The sequence below is a fragment of the Octopus bimaculoides genome, chromosome 10, assembly GCF_001194135.2.
Source record: "Octopus bimaculoides isolate UCB-OBI-ISO-001 chromosome 10, ASM119413v2, whole genome shotgun sequence".
In the NCBI taxonomy this organism is placed as follows: Eukaryota; Metazoa; Mollusca; class Cephalopoda; order Octopoda; family Octopodidae; genus Octopus; species Octopus bimaculoides.
In genome coordinates this window covers 67,534,654-67,547,870 of record NC_068990.1, presented here as the reverse complement: position 1 = coordinate 67,547,870, position 13,217 = coordinate 67,534,654, and the positions used below count along the sequence as shown (strand labels likewise).

The 13,217-nt window shown below is 32.0% G+C and overlaps 1 protein-coding gene across 1 annotated transcript in view; it reads left to right on the top strand.

The window, feature by feature from the left end:
- Window positions 1–13,217, top strand: part of LOC106883993 (protein lev-9-like) — a 1,203,458-nt gene that overhangs the window by 672,225 nt on the left and 518,016 nt on the right. Inside the window, exon 6 of the mRNA XM_052971268.1 lies at window positions 4,081–4,260. Coding sequence (XP_052827228.1) covers window positions 4,081–4,260 — 180 coding nt within the window. The remainder of the gene's footprint in view (window positions 1–4,080; window positions 4,261–13,217) is intronic.

Below are 13,217 nucleotides of genomic sequence, written 5' to 3'. Positions count from 1 at the left end.
TATATATATATACATATATATATATATATATGTGTGTGTGTGTGTATGACAAAAAGAGAGAGAAATAGACAGACAGACAGATAGATATGTATTTGCACACGTATCTATATATGCATTTACGAGCGTGTGTATGTGTGTTGATATGATCAAATAAAAAAGACAAAAGTAATCATGACAATAATAACTAAATATAGAGATGGGAAAAAACGCTGCTAACAGTATTAATTCTATATTTGACCATCACACTGACTGCTTTTCTTTATCTGTTCACATGTGTGTCTTTTCTTTCTGTGACCTGTTCTTCAGAATGAAATAAAATATTTTCATATTGCATTACATTAGTAAAACAATGGTATGGTACAATGTGTTCTTTCACACAATATACCACAAATGTTTGTATATATATATATATATATATATATATATATATATATATATATATATATATATATATATATATATATATATGTGTATATATATATATATATATATATATGTGTACATATATACACACTCTCACACATATGTATGTATATACATGCACACTCTCACATACATGTCTCTGTGGGTGTGCACATACACATATGTATATATAACTATATGTATATATTTACATTTATCTCTCTATCTCTCTGTCAATCTGTATGTGCTGAGTACTGTTTCTTCAATCAGTAGCCATGTTTTATATTATATACTTAGATATAGACAGATTGAGACATTATATGTATATATATATCCATGTGTGTGAGCTTGTGCATGTATGTTGTTGTGTAAGAAAATGCTTGCTGTTTTTGTCCAGTTATACATTACACGTTATGTAACAACTCTCAAACAGTTATAAATGTGTACATCCAGGCCTACCATCTTTACCACATATACGTATAGTTGTGTCTATTTGGCTTTCTATATACACACATGCACACACACACATACACCTGCACAAACTCACAACCATACACACACAGACTCATATATGCAGATCTGAAATTCTTTCATGAATAATCTGGTAGAATATGAAATGTAAAGCTTAGTAATATGAAAAATATCTGTTTAATATTAATAAGTGAGTCTAGAACAATGACATTAATAACAATAATAATAATAACAACAACAACAATGATAATAATAATAATAATAATAATAATTATTATTATTATTATTATTATTATTATTATCATTATTATTATTATTATTATAATGTGTACAAGGGAAATAAACTTAGAATCATAAGAATAAACATATCCAAAGAACAGAGTAAAAATATGACTGTTCTCTAATACAGTGCTAAAGAAAAAGTAAAAGACTGAAATTTAAAGTCTTGTTTCCACATATTGGCAAAGTAAGCAATGGTTAAAGCTTTAAAAATTTTACATGTAGTCTTGTTCCAAATGTTGTCATGATCAAAAGAACTCAAGTCTTAATTGTTTAATTTTAAAGGCATAATTATAAGCACGAGTAATTGGTGCAGTTATTACAGCATCAGACAGAATATTTTGTAGTGTTTTTCTGATTATTTCTGCTTTCAGTTCAAATCCCACCAAGGATTATGTGGGTGGTGGTCTTAAGCCACTGTTTAGTTTAGCATCTTCAGTGTATGTAGTGGAGTTCACTATGTTACAAGCATTCAGGCCAAGTCTCAGATTTGAGAAAATCTTTCTTCCTCCTACCACACCTTGTCTTGAAGGCCTTTGAAATGTCATAGCCTCTTTAGTACCTGTGGTATATATATAGTCTTGCTTTGCTTGCTGCGAGTAGCAGAGCTAAAATGCAGTGAAAATTTAATTTTCCAAGAGGGAAAGAAGTGTTGCCTTTCATAGAACAATGTCAACTGTGATTGAAAAATGTAAGCTGCTGCATGCATAGATGTTTGTCATTTTCTGGTCTGAAAAAAGGGACAACCACATTGTCAATTTGTGTTTTCTTTCATGAGGACAGCTACAAAATATTTCACTTTTGAAATTCAAACAGGCAACCAGATCATGTAACGTTTTAGTATGAATCTTGTTTCAGCCAAACATGAATAGCATGTAACAACTATTCAGATATGGCTTAAGCTGTTCTAATAGTTAAACAAATCCAGCAAACCAGGAATATATATATATATATATATATATATATATATATACACACCTTTGGCATATAAGAGGTTATGTATTTCTTGCTAGTCTGGAGGTTTATCAACATTGCCATATGCAACAGTGGACACAAAATAGTAGTAACATTCTGACCAGTCAAATATCATTACCAGCAATATACTACATGACAATATAAAAGTATAAAAATACATCTGCTCTATTTTTCTTTTAGCTAGTGCGTTTTTCCCTGAGTGTGTGTGTGTATTTAAGAGAGAGAGGGTGAGCATGTAAATATATATGTATATATGTATATACATACATTTTTATATGTATAAATATATGCATTTATACATTTATTTTCATACAGACTCTAAAAAAAATGGAATTGCTTGATATATGGGGACACACACACGTGTGAATACATATATCAATTTAAGTATGAACCCTATAGTTTGCTTTACAAAGCTCTGTCTATGGGTATTGGCAACCAAAGGCAGTTTCCCAACAAGTGTCTGCTTGTAAAGCGGGGATGAAACAATCAGAGCATTATGCAATAAAGTGTATTTGCTCAATCCAATCACTCTTACTTCACTTGACTGATTGGTATTCAGTCAGTAGTGGGCACACTCAAACCTCTGTCCCACAGGCAAACTCTCTCTCTCTCTCTCTCTCTCTCATTCTATGTATCTTTCCTATGATTATTGTGATCGTTTGCATAGTTAATTTATTATGCAAGTTACCTTGACTTATGTATAGAGTACCTGTTACATTTTTGGATATCTTCACTTTCACTGTTTGGTCAACATTACATTCAATCATGTGAGATAACTGTCCTAACCTCTTAATTCACAAATCTCCCAAGTTGAAGTTATTTTCAAGAAAGACTCTTAACTTCTACAATAGACATTACATTTTAATTGGAAAGTAACTAAAGCAGCTAACAAACATTAGCTGCTTTAGTGAACAATATCTGCTTCTTCATGGAGTTAAATATCTAGATAGTGAAATTTTCTAGTACCTGTTATGCTATACATAGCGAGACTTCTATAATCAGAGGATACAATTTTATCAAAATGTTTCTACAACCCATTCTGTTCTCAAACAATAAGTATCAAACATTCTCCATGCTCCATTCTTCACTTTCAATATAGTATTGATATCATCCAGAAATAGATGGCAGTAAAACCCAACATATGGCTCATAAAATGTTTAAAAATTCCATTGACAGAGCATCATTCCTAAAATTCAATTGATAACCCAAACATCGTCCCTGAATCACAAAAAATATTCAATCATAATAAGTTATTTGCTTGTTTGTTTGTTATTTTGTATGTATGTGTTATGAGATTAAATGGTATGACTTTCTTGAGCTTTTTATGGGATTATTTTGCGATATAATTGTCTGTAAATTTGTACACATGTCTCACAGGAAAGGGATCACCGAAAGTAAACTTCATTTAATATATGTAATCATTTAAATAATCAATAGTTTTATGTTGCTCTTCCCAGATCCTAAGTACCTCCTTGGTATCTATTGATATCTAGGTGAACTGGATAGAGTTCAGCTTTATAATGACAGAAATAACCCTTGCTTATGTCATTAAGCCTCTACTTTATAAATAATAGCTCTTACCTCTACGTTTATATCCATACACACACTTAGAGAGACACACAAAAACATATATGCATTTCCTAACCAGATATAATGCAACTGGATTTTGATTCAAAATTGCTTCAAAAAATTTGGAAAACCTATTAATGTATCTGGCACTACTTTCAGCAAAATTATCTGCAAAGTATATTTTTATATACCTGCAGCCATATTTCAATTGATTTCGATCTCATCTAAGAAGCATCTGTTGATTATCGAGTTTAATTTTAAAAGCACAGATGAATCTGCCTCTCATTGATGGTGTTTGTCAGCAACACTATGTCATTTTTTTGCAAACTATTTTTTTCAACTTAAATTTCTTACCCCGGAATTCGATGTGTTCATTTCGCCTAGATGCCGGGTGCCCACTGCTTCCCCCAATTGACAATGGTCATGTGGATATTTTACAACCCAATATAATTGGGACCTCGGCGAAATATACTTGTTCAACTGGCTTCTTTCTTGCTGGGCGAGCAATACGAAAATGCACATCAGATGGCGCTTGGGATGGGAGAGAGCCTAGCTGTGAGAAAGGTGAGTGAGTGTCACCTGTTTCTCTTCTTTTGCTTTTTATTCTATGTCCTTTTCCTTGTATCTTTAATATTTCTTTTGAGCTTCTTTTCATTTCCCGTGTTCATACATTATTGCTATATTAAGACATATATACATATAAGTATACATAGACATACATACATATATTTATATACACGTGTATAATATATATATATAAATATATACATATACACATGTATAATATTTATATATATATATATATATACATGTGTATGATATATATATTTATTTATTTATGTGTATGTATGTATTATATTTTCATTTCTGGCATTTAGTCTCAGCATACTCTATGGATTCTGAAAAGCAAAAATGTAAATAACTAAAATCGAAAGTATACAACAACAATATGGTTGAAATGATCTGAAGTTGACTGAAAATATCTGAATAAATTCCATATATATATATATTTATATATATAATTTATTGTTTGAAATAATTTAGTGATATGGTTGTGATGTGGATGTCGCTTTCAATGGCTTTCACTTCTTTTATTCCTCCATTTAAAAAAAAAATTATATCTATATATATATATTCAGTGTTGTCTTTTTCTTTTCTATCTTTCTATATATATATCTTTTCAAATACATGTTTATTTGTCAGTATCATTTTTATGAATATCCTTCAATAAGATATGAATCATAACATTTCTTACTATTTCTATCTTAGTGTGTGTGTGTGTGACAGAAACTGTCATTTATCTTTTGTTTTTGGATAGCTGTTTCATTCAGCTCTGGTTTATCATTTATTTGTTTCAGTCATTGGATTACAGCCATGCTGGGGCACTTCTCTGAGGGGCTTTTAGTTGAACAAATCAGCCCCAGTACTTGTATTTTTTTAAGTCTGGCACTTATTCTATGAGACAATTTTGCCAAACTACTAAATTATGTGGACATAACCAAACCAACACTACACATCAAACAGTGGTGGTGTGGGGCACGGCAAACATAAAGAGACACACATTTATTACACTCTTACACACACACACATGTGTATGTAGAGTGCTCAACCACTTGCATGTTAATTTTATGAGCAGGTTGTTCCATTAATCAGATCAACTGGAGCCCTTGGAGATGTATAGTTACTGATGGAGTACCAGTTATATATAAATATATATAGGATGAGCTTTCACACAATTCCCATCTACCAAATTCACTCACAAGGCATTCATTGGCCTGGGGTTCAATTAGCAGACACATGCCCAAGGTGCTGTACAGTGGAAATGAACAGAAAAATATGTGAATACAAAGTGAACTTCTTAACCAGAGAGTCTTGCAGATGTTGCTCACCCAGTACTGAAAGGGATTTATGTAGAAAATATTCTCTAGGCTACATGAGGCTTTAATAGTTCTACCAATCATATTACTAGTAATTATTAATAAATTTGTGAATCATTAAAATCTTTAGTTAAAGTCAAAAGGATTTGAATCCTAGTTGACTCACCCTTTAGCCTTCAGATTAATTACTCTGTCTAACATAATATCTTTTATTCATATTGCTTTTAATTGATCATACATTATTTCATAACTTTGAGATGCAATTGTTTTTTTTTTCTTCAATAGCATTGTAGGTTAGTTGTGAGAGGCCAGATCTGGCCAGTTTAAACATAAAATAGGTAGAATATTTGGATATTTGGATGGCTCAGTGGTTAAAGCATCAGGCCTACAATCATGAGGTAGTAAGTTTGATTCCCAGACAAGGCCGTGTGTGGTTTACTTGAGCAAGACACTATTTCATGTTGCTCCAGTTCATTCAGCTGTAGAAATGAGTTGTGACATCACTGGTGCCAAGTTGTATCAGCCTTTGCCTTTCCCTTGGATAACATCAGTGGCATGGAGAGGAAAGGCTGGTATGCATAAGTGATTGCTGGTCTTTCATAAACAAACCTGCCTGGACTTATACCTCAGAGTGGAACTTTCTAGGTGCAATCCCATGATCATTGATGAATGAGGGGGGGGGGGGGCTCTTTACCCTTTATTTGGGCCAGGTATGGCTGGTTTGAAAGCTAAAGGGTTAACCATTAAACTTCACATTAATTATTCAGCAGCCACCTATTTTATATGGTATATACATCCATTCCGATGTTTAAGCAGTAGGAAAAAATATGCTGGAATAAAGCTGTTTTCTTTGAGACAATCTAATTCATCATCATCAACCCTGGACTTTACAGTCTCAGGTTCCAGGGCTCATAGAACTAGCTCCTCAATTTCTATGGCATGACCAAGATCTCAACATTCCCCTTGAACAAGACATCAGTCTAGTGTTGGATTATTTATTTATAACTAAATGACCTGGAGCAACATGAAATGAAGTGTTTCACTCCAGAACACTATACAACTCCAGATCTGGGAAAAATCTATAATCTTGCAATTGTCAGTGCAAAACCAGAATCACTCTGCCACACACTACCATAATCTAACTTCCACATTATTAATTTGCTTCAGTTTATCTCTTGACTTCATATTACAATACTTATCTATATATATAAAGATGAGAATGTGTGTCTGTGAGTCTGTCTGTGTGAATCCCTAAAACTTGAGAACTACACAACCAATTTCATTCAAATTTTACACGTGCTTTACTTAGGGTCCAGGTAGTGTTTTAGGTGAAACAAATTTTGCACTTCTTGTATCTTATATTTGTCACAAACAAATATACAATCCTCCCTGATCTACATATTTCCTCAACTCTTAAGATATAAAATTTCATAGAATACTTTTATAATTTCAATACATTGGAGGTTGGCATAGAACAGGGATTTCATACATGTAGTACATGAACCAGAATTGTCTTGTAGCAATATCTGGTTTGATCCACTGCCTGAATTTTATAAAAGATATTTTATTATTTTGTGTGAGACAGTGTGTTGAAACTAACACAATTACAACCTGAGAGACACCTATTAGTCATTCAAAAACACAAAAACTGGTAACCTATAGATGTCAAAATAACTGCAATTATTATTTTTAAAATTTTAACGTATACATTCATATATACATATATAAGAATATATAAGCATATATATGTGTGTGTGTGTGTGTGTGTATGTGTGTGTGTGTGTGTATGTGTGTGTGTGTGTGGTAAGAAGCTTGTTTTCCAACCACATGATTCCAAGTTCAGTCGCACGGCATGGTACCTTAGGCAAGTGTCTTCTACTTTTGCCTTGGGCCAACCAAAACCTTCTGAGTGGATGTGGTACAGAAACTGAGAGAAGCCCATAATATATATATATTTATATAACTATGTATGAGTTTTTGTGCCTGTGTCTGTCTTCCACCACCACTTGACAGCCAGCGTTGGCATGTTTACTTACCTGTAACTTGATAGTTCAGCAAAAGAGACCAATAAACGAAAGACTAGGCTTAAAAAAGTAAGTCCTCCGTATCAAGTTGTTCAACTAAAACTCTTCAAGGTGGTGCCTCAGCATGGTCATAGTCAGATGACTGAAAGAAGTTGAAGAGATTAAAGATATATATATATGTATAGCATGTGTTCAGAATTGAAACATGGTAAATGTCATGAGTGACTCAGGTTTTGGTTAGTCAAACCAGCAAAACTTCGGGCATCTTTTCCTAAATTAACCAATGAAAAACAAGCTTATGAATCAGTATACTAAAACATGTGACTAATTACCTCTTCATTTTGTCTATCAGCTACAAACCAAATGGAAGAAATTTTTGTTTTATTTTTTCAAAATTTACACACATGTCCGTCCAAATGGATTCTAGTGACATCAGTAATATTGAAAGGTTTCACAGTTAAAACAATGCCAGATTCCTATAAAGCATTGGTCTTCTACCTAATTGCATGCATTCATTTTAAATAATTTCTATCTCTGTTCTCACTCTAAGGCCTCTTGCTTAACAGGGTGTATGTAAATATATATATATACACACATACATATATGTGTGCGTGTGCGTATATATATATATATATATATACACACACACATGTATATATGTGTATGTGTGTATATATATATATGTGTGTGTGTGTGTGTGTAAATATACACACATACATCACATTGCAGAATTTTTTCCATATATCTCTGCATACAAACTTTGCTAAAATCTCATATTCTTTCCTTACTTGATAAAGTTGATATAATGTATATTGCTGCCAAGGGGCAGATATGGCTATGTGGTTAAGGTGTCTGCTTCCCAGTCATGTGGTTTTGAATTGAGTCCATCTGTGTGGTACTTTATGCAAGTGCCTTCAACCCTGGTCTGACCAAAGCCTTGTGAGTGTATATCATTGACAGAAGCTAAAAGAAGCCCATTGTGTTTGTGTGTATGTGTTTGTTCGTCTGTCTGGCTATAAATCCTTGTCTTAACATAGTGAGATAGTTGTAAATGAGTGTCACTGCCATATAAGCAGTATGATATATTTCCAATATTCTGTAAGCACATCTGGCTTTCCTCATAAGCATGTAAAGATTGGGATCAGAAAGGGCCCTAGTCATAGAAAATAAAAACCCTAAATTCCTTATATTCCCTTTCTATCAATGTAAAGATAGAATCTCTACACAGGAAAGAATCAACAAGGAGAATTTTTTATAGAGAAATTCCAAACGCTTCTTAACATACAAACTCCTCAGTGACCATATTCCCTTCTCTCGCCTACCCATTGAAATACATATAAATTTACTTCTTGTTTCTCTAAGAACAGACATAAACTTCCTGTTGACAAGGAGTCCAGAACTCCAACTAAAGAGTATAAAACCCATAGAATTGTCTTCCCTTACACACACTTCCTGTTTTGACACCGCACTTCCTGTTTAACACATAAACTCTCAGCATTTTTTAAACACAACACCATTCTTAATTCTATGCATCCTAATCTAGCTAACAATTAGCTACATGGATTACCATTGAAATTTAAAAATTCAAAGACAATATAATGTATTGGTATATTTATTTTTTTATATATTTTTTTATATTTTTTGTAAAAAACATTATTTTCATTTTCCCTCTTCTTGAAAATTTGCCATGCAATGAAATCCGGTTACAAATTCTTTTTAATCCTCCTTATGCACATCTATATTAAAATATGCTTTCAGTTTAGCATTCTGCCTTATTATTATTATTTTTTATTTTCCTATTATTTCTCCACATGCGGTTAACACAACTCCACCATTTACTGACTTATATATATATATATATATATATATATATATATATATATATATATATATATATATATATATATATATATATATATATATATATACACACACACATGCACAGTGAAATGATTGGCATTAGGAAGGGCATCCAGCCATAGAAACCAAACCAAAACAGTCTATAGAATATGGTGCAGCTCTTAGCTTTGCCTGTTCCTGTCAAGCCATCAAACCCATCCCAGCTTGGAAAACAGATGTTAAATGTTGATACTTATGACACACGTGTATTTTGACGTTCACGCACACATATATACACGTGTGTGTATGTATGCCTTATATTTTCCTTTGAGTTTTTCGTCTTCTAACTAGAATCATGCACAAACAAATGGAATATTTTGAAATATGTGCGTAATGATGCAAACTCACATGCATACACACACACATACATACACATTGAAACAGACACAGATATTTATACTTAAACACATCACTTGTGAGATATTAATGTAACATTTTGTTGTAAAATCCTATTGACAAAAAAAATAGCATTTTCTTAATCGAAATATATAATTTTCATTGAAAAATGTACTGGCATGGTTGCATCCAAACCATATGATTTTATGTTTAGTCCCACAGTGCAACACCTTGGGCTAGTATCTTTGATTAAAATATGAGGTGAACCAATCGTTATGAATGGTTTTGATAAATAGAAACTGAAAGAAACCTGTTGTTTGTGTGTGTGCGTATGCATCTCTCTGAATATGCATCTGTGTACACTCTAATAGTTGCTGAACTACAAGCAGTAAAATTCTTATTTTTCTCCCTTGTCAAAAATCTTTCAAAGGTGTATGCAACAAGGGATCTTTTACTTGGAAAATGAGTAAGGGTTATCAACAGGAAGGCCTCCAACTCTAAAGCAATGCCTCATTAAAACAGTCATCTAATCCATGCTGGCATAGAAAAAATTGACATAAAATGATCCAAACTTTATGAGATGAATATAGTTATAAAAATAGTATTTAACTTTCAATTACTATGATATTTAGTGATAAGGATGGAGACACATGCCTCCCGAATTAGATGCAAATCAATAATAGGTAACTGCTATTCAGTACTAACTCTTTGTTGGTTGATCTGTGAAAAATGTCAATCACAAATCTTCTCCAACAAACAATGGAACCTAAAAAAAGGATTATCAAAACTCTTTCGCCTCTTTTTTAAAGAGAAAAGAAAATAGTTTGGATGTTGATGTCAGTGTTCTTCTTTTGCCATTGCTCTTGACAAGCTAAAGCATTTTAAACTATTTCAATTTACAAAACATGGGAATTTTTTCAGTCCTTGTAGTTCACCTCCTGCAAGGACTAAATTTCTCATCACAAAAAAATTGGTCTGGCCAAGAGATTTAAAAATTTTTTCTACTGTACTTGCAAAGCCTGAAATTTTATTAGGAATGGGTAAATTGATGTCAACTACATCATCCACAACGTTTGGCAAGTACTACTGTTTTTTTACTGATCCTGAAAGGATGAACAGTAATGTTTGACTTCAGTGAAATTTGAACACAGAATGTAAAGAGCTGGAAGAGAAGCAGCAAGACATTTTGTCCAAGATGCTAACAGCTCTACAAGCTCACCACACTCTAATAACTTTAAAATATCTACACTAGATATGAATGTTTGAATTGTGAGTTGTAACTTCTACATAACTGGATGCTTTCATACTCTATACATAGAGTTACATGTATGTGTGTACTTGCACATGCATATAGGAAAGACCACCACTGAGTCACACACACACATACACACACACCTGAAAGGTATTTCTACTATGTCAGGTTTCTGTTGTGTGTTATAAGCAGTAGGTGTGTAGTATTGTTTTTCTAAAATATCAGATTAATTTAAGTTCTGAGAACATGCTTAATAATGAGAAAGTTATTTTACTAAAAATTCTTCATTTTCCATAATTAATTGAAACAAAAGTAGCGTATTTCAAAAGGATAATTTCTTTTGAAATACATTGCCAGCCTTTGTGTAATAAACGGGTTAAAGAAAATAAATATTTAAAAAATGCAAGTCAGTGTCACTAGGATTAATGTAATACAGTTTAATCTTTCTCTCTTTATCACACACAGACATATTTATATATAAATGTATATATATATATGAATGGGGGTGAGCATATGTGTGTAATATACACATGTATACATACATTCATACATACATAAATATACATACATACACACACATATATATATACATACACACATATACATATCTATATCTATATATATATATACATACATATACATATAATTATATGTGCATATATATATATATATATATATAATTATATATACTTATATATATATATATACACATACACACACAATTAACATTGTATAAACTATTTAGCATGCTGGCATGTGTTGGACAGGTTTTTCTAAGGTCGTGTTTACTCTTCCAGTCACATCCTTTTTAAATGCCTTTTTACAACACATAGGGACACCCAGTCTACCTATTCTAAAATCCAGATACACACACATACACACTCATTTACATTCACAAACAGTCATACACCTTGAAAATAAAACAGAAAGTTTAGTGAAGTCTTTGTGAGAAATCTTTGTTAAAAATGGAATGTTCACGTATTCAGCAACCATCTTAAATTTTTTTCGTGTTATCTTTTATATTTGTTGATAGTTTCCATATTTTCATAATGATTCTTGATATAATGGAATTTCCAAATAACCCATATGTAAATTTGCATAGACTGGAGGTTACTGCAGTTCCCACTGTGGTTCCAGATTTTTGTCAGTAATAGTTAACATCAAACAGGAAATAGTGATTTTGGAGAATAAATTTTTTTCTGATTACTAAATTTTTTTCAGTCTATATGTTCTGGTAATTCATCTGTGAAATTTTGCAACCAGAATCTTATAGTTTCTGTTCCATAGTCACGAAAGATATTAGTATATAAATTTATTATACCAATAAATAGTGTTGCCATTGAGTTTTTTAAATTTTTTTAAAAATTTTATTTTATTTTTTTTTTTGAAAAGTAATTCCACATATATTAATCATCCTTTATAAAGCTGCTAATGCACTTACATACATGATGGGCTTCTATCAGTTTCTTTCTACTAAATTTCTTCACAAGGCTTTGGTTGGCTTGGAGTAATAGTAGAAAGACATTTGCCCAAGGTGCCACACAGTGGGACTGATCTCAAAACCATGAAGTTGGGAAGCAAACATCTGAACCATGCAGCTACACCTCTGTCTATGACCATGCATGTGCCTATAGTTACACTTGCACCAGTAAGCTCGCACCAGCACCAACAAATAACACCTTAGCCTACACTGCACCTATAAACCACACAAGCACTTTAACCTACAGCTATGCCTATATTCATACCTGTTCTATATATAGTAATAAAATTCATTAAGCGCTTACTCCCACTTTTCTGATAAAAAAAAAATTCATTCATATGAAACAAGAAATTCATCAATCTCATTATTTTCAAATAATTCTTCAGAGTCATAATTTTCTATAGCATTCTGATATATCATTTTCAATTTTATTATAATTATTTCCTGGAAAATCTCTGAACATTTGGGTTAGATTTTAGTCCTTTATAGTATTTTTAATGTTTGTTTTGGCATGTGATATTTGTGACTTTTGGTTTCTAATATTTGTTGGGATCTAATGAGATTTTCTGTTCCTTTTATGCAATCTAAATTTATGTTGGCTTGACCAACCAATAGTTTGAGGCCTATATATATATATATATATATATATATAT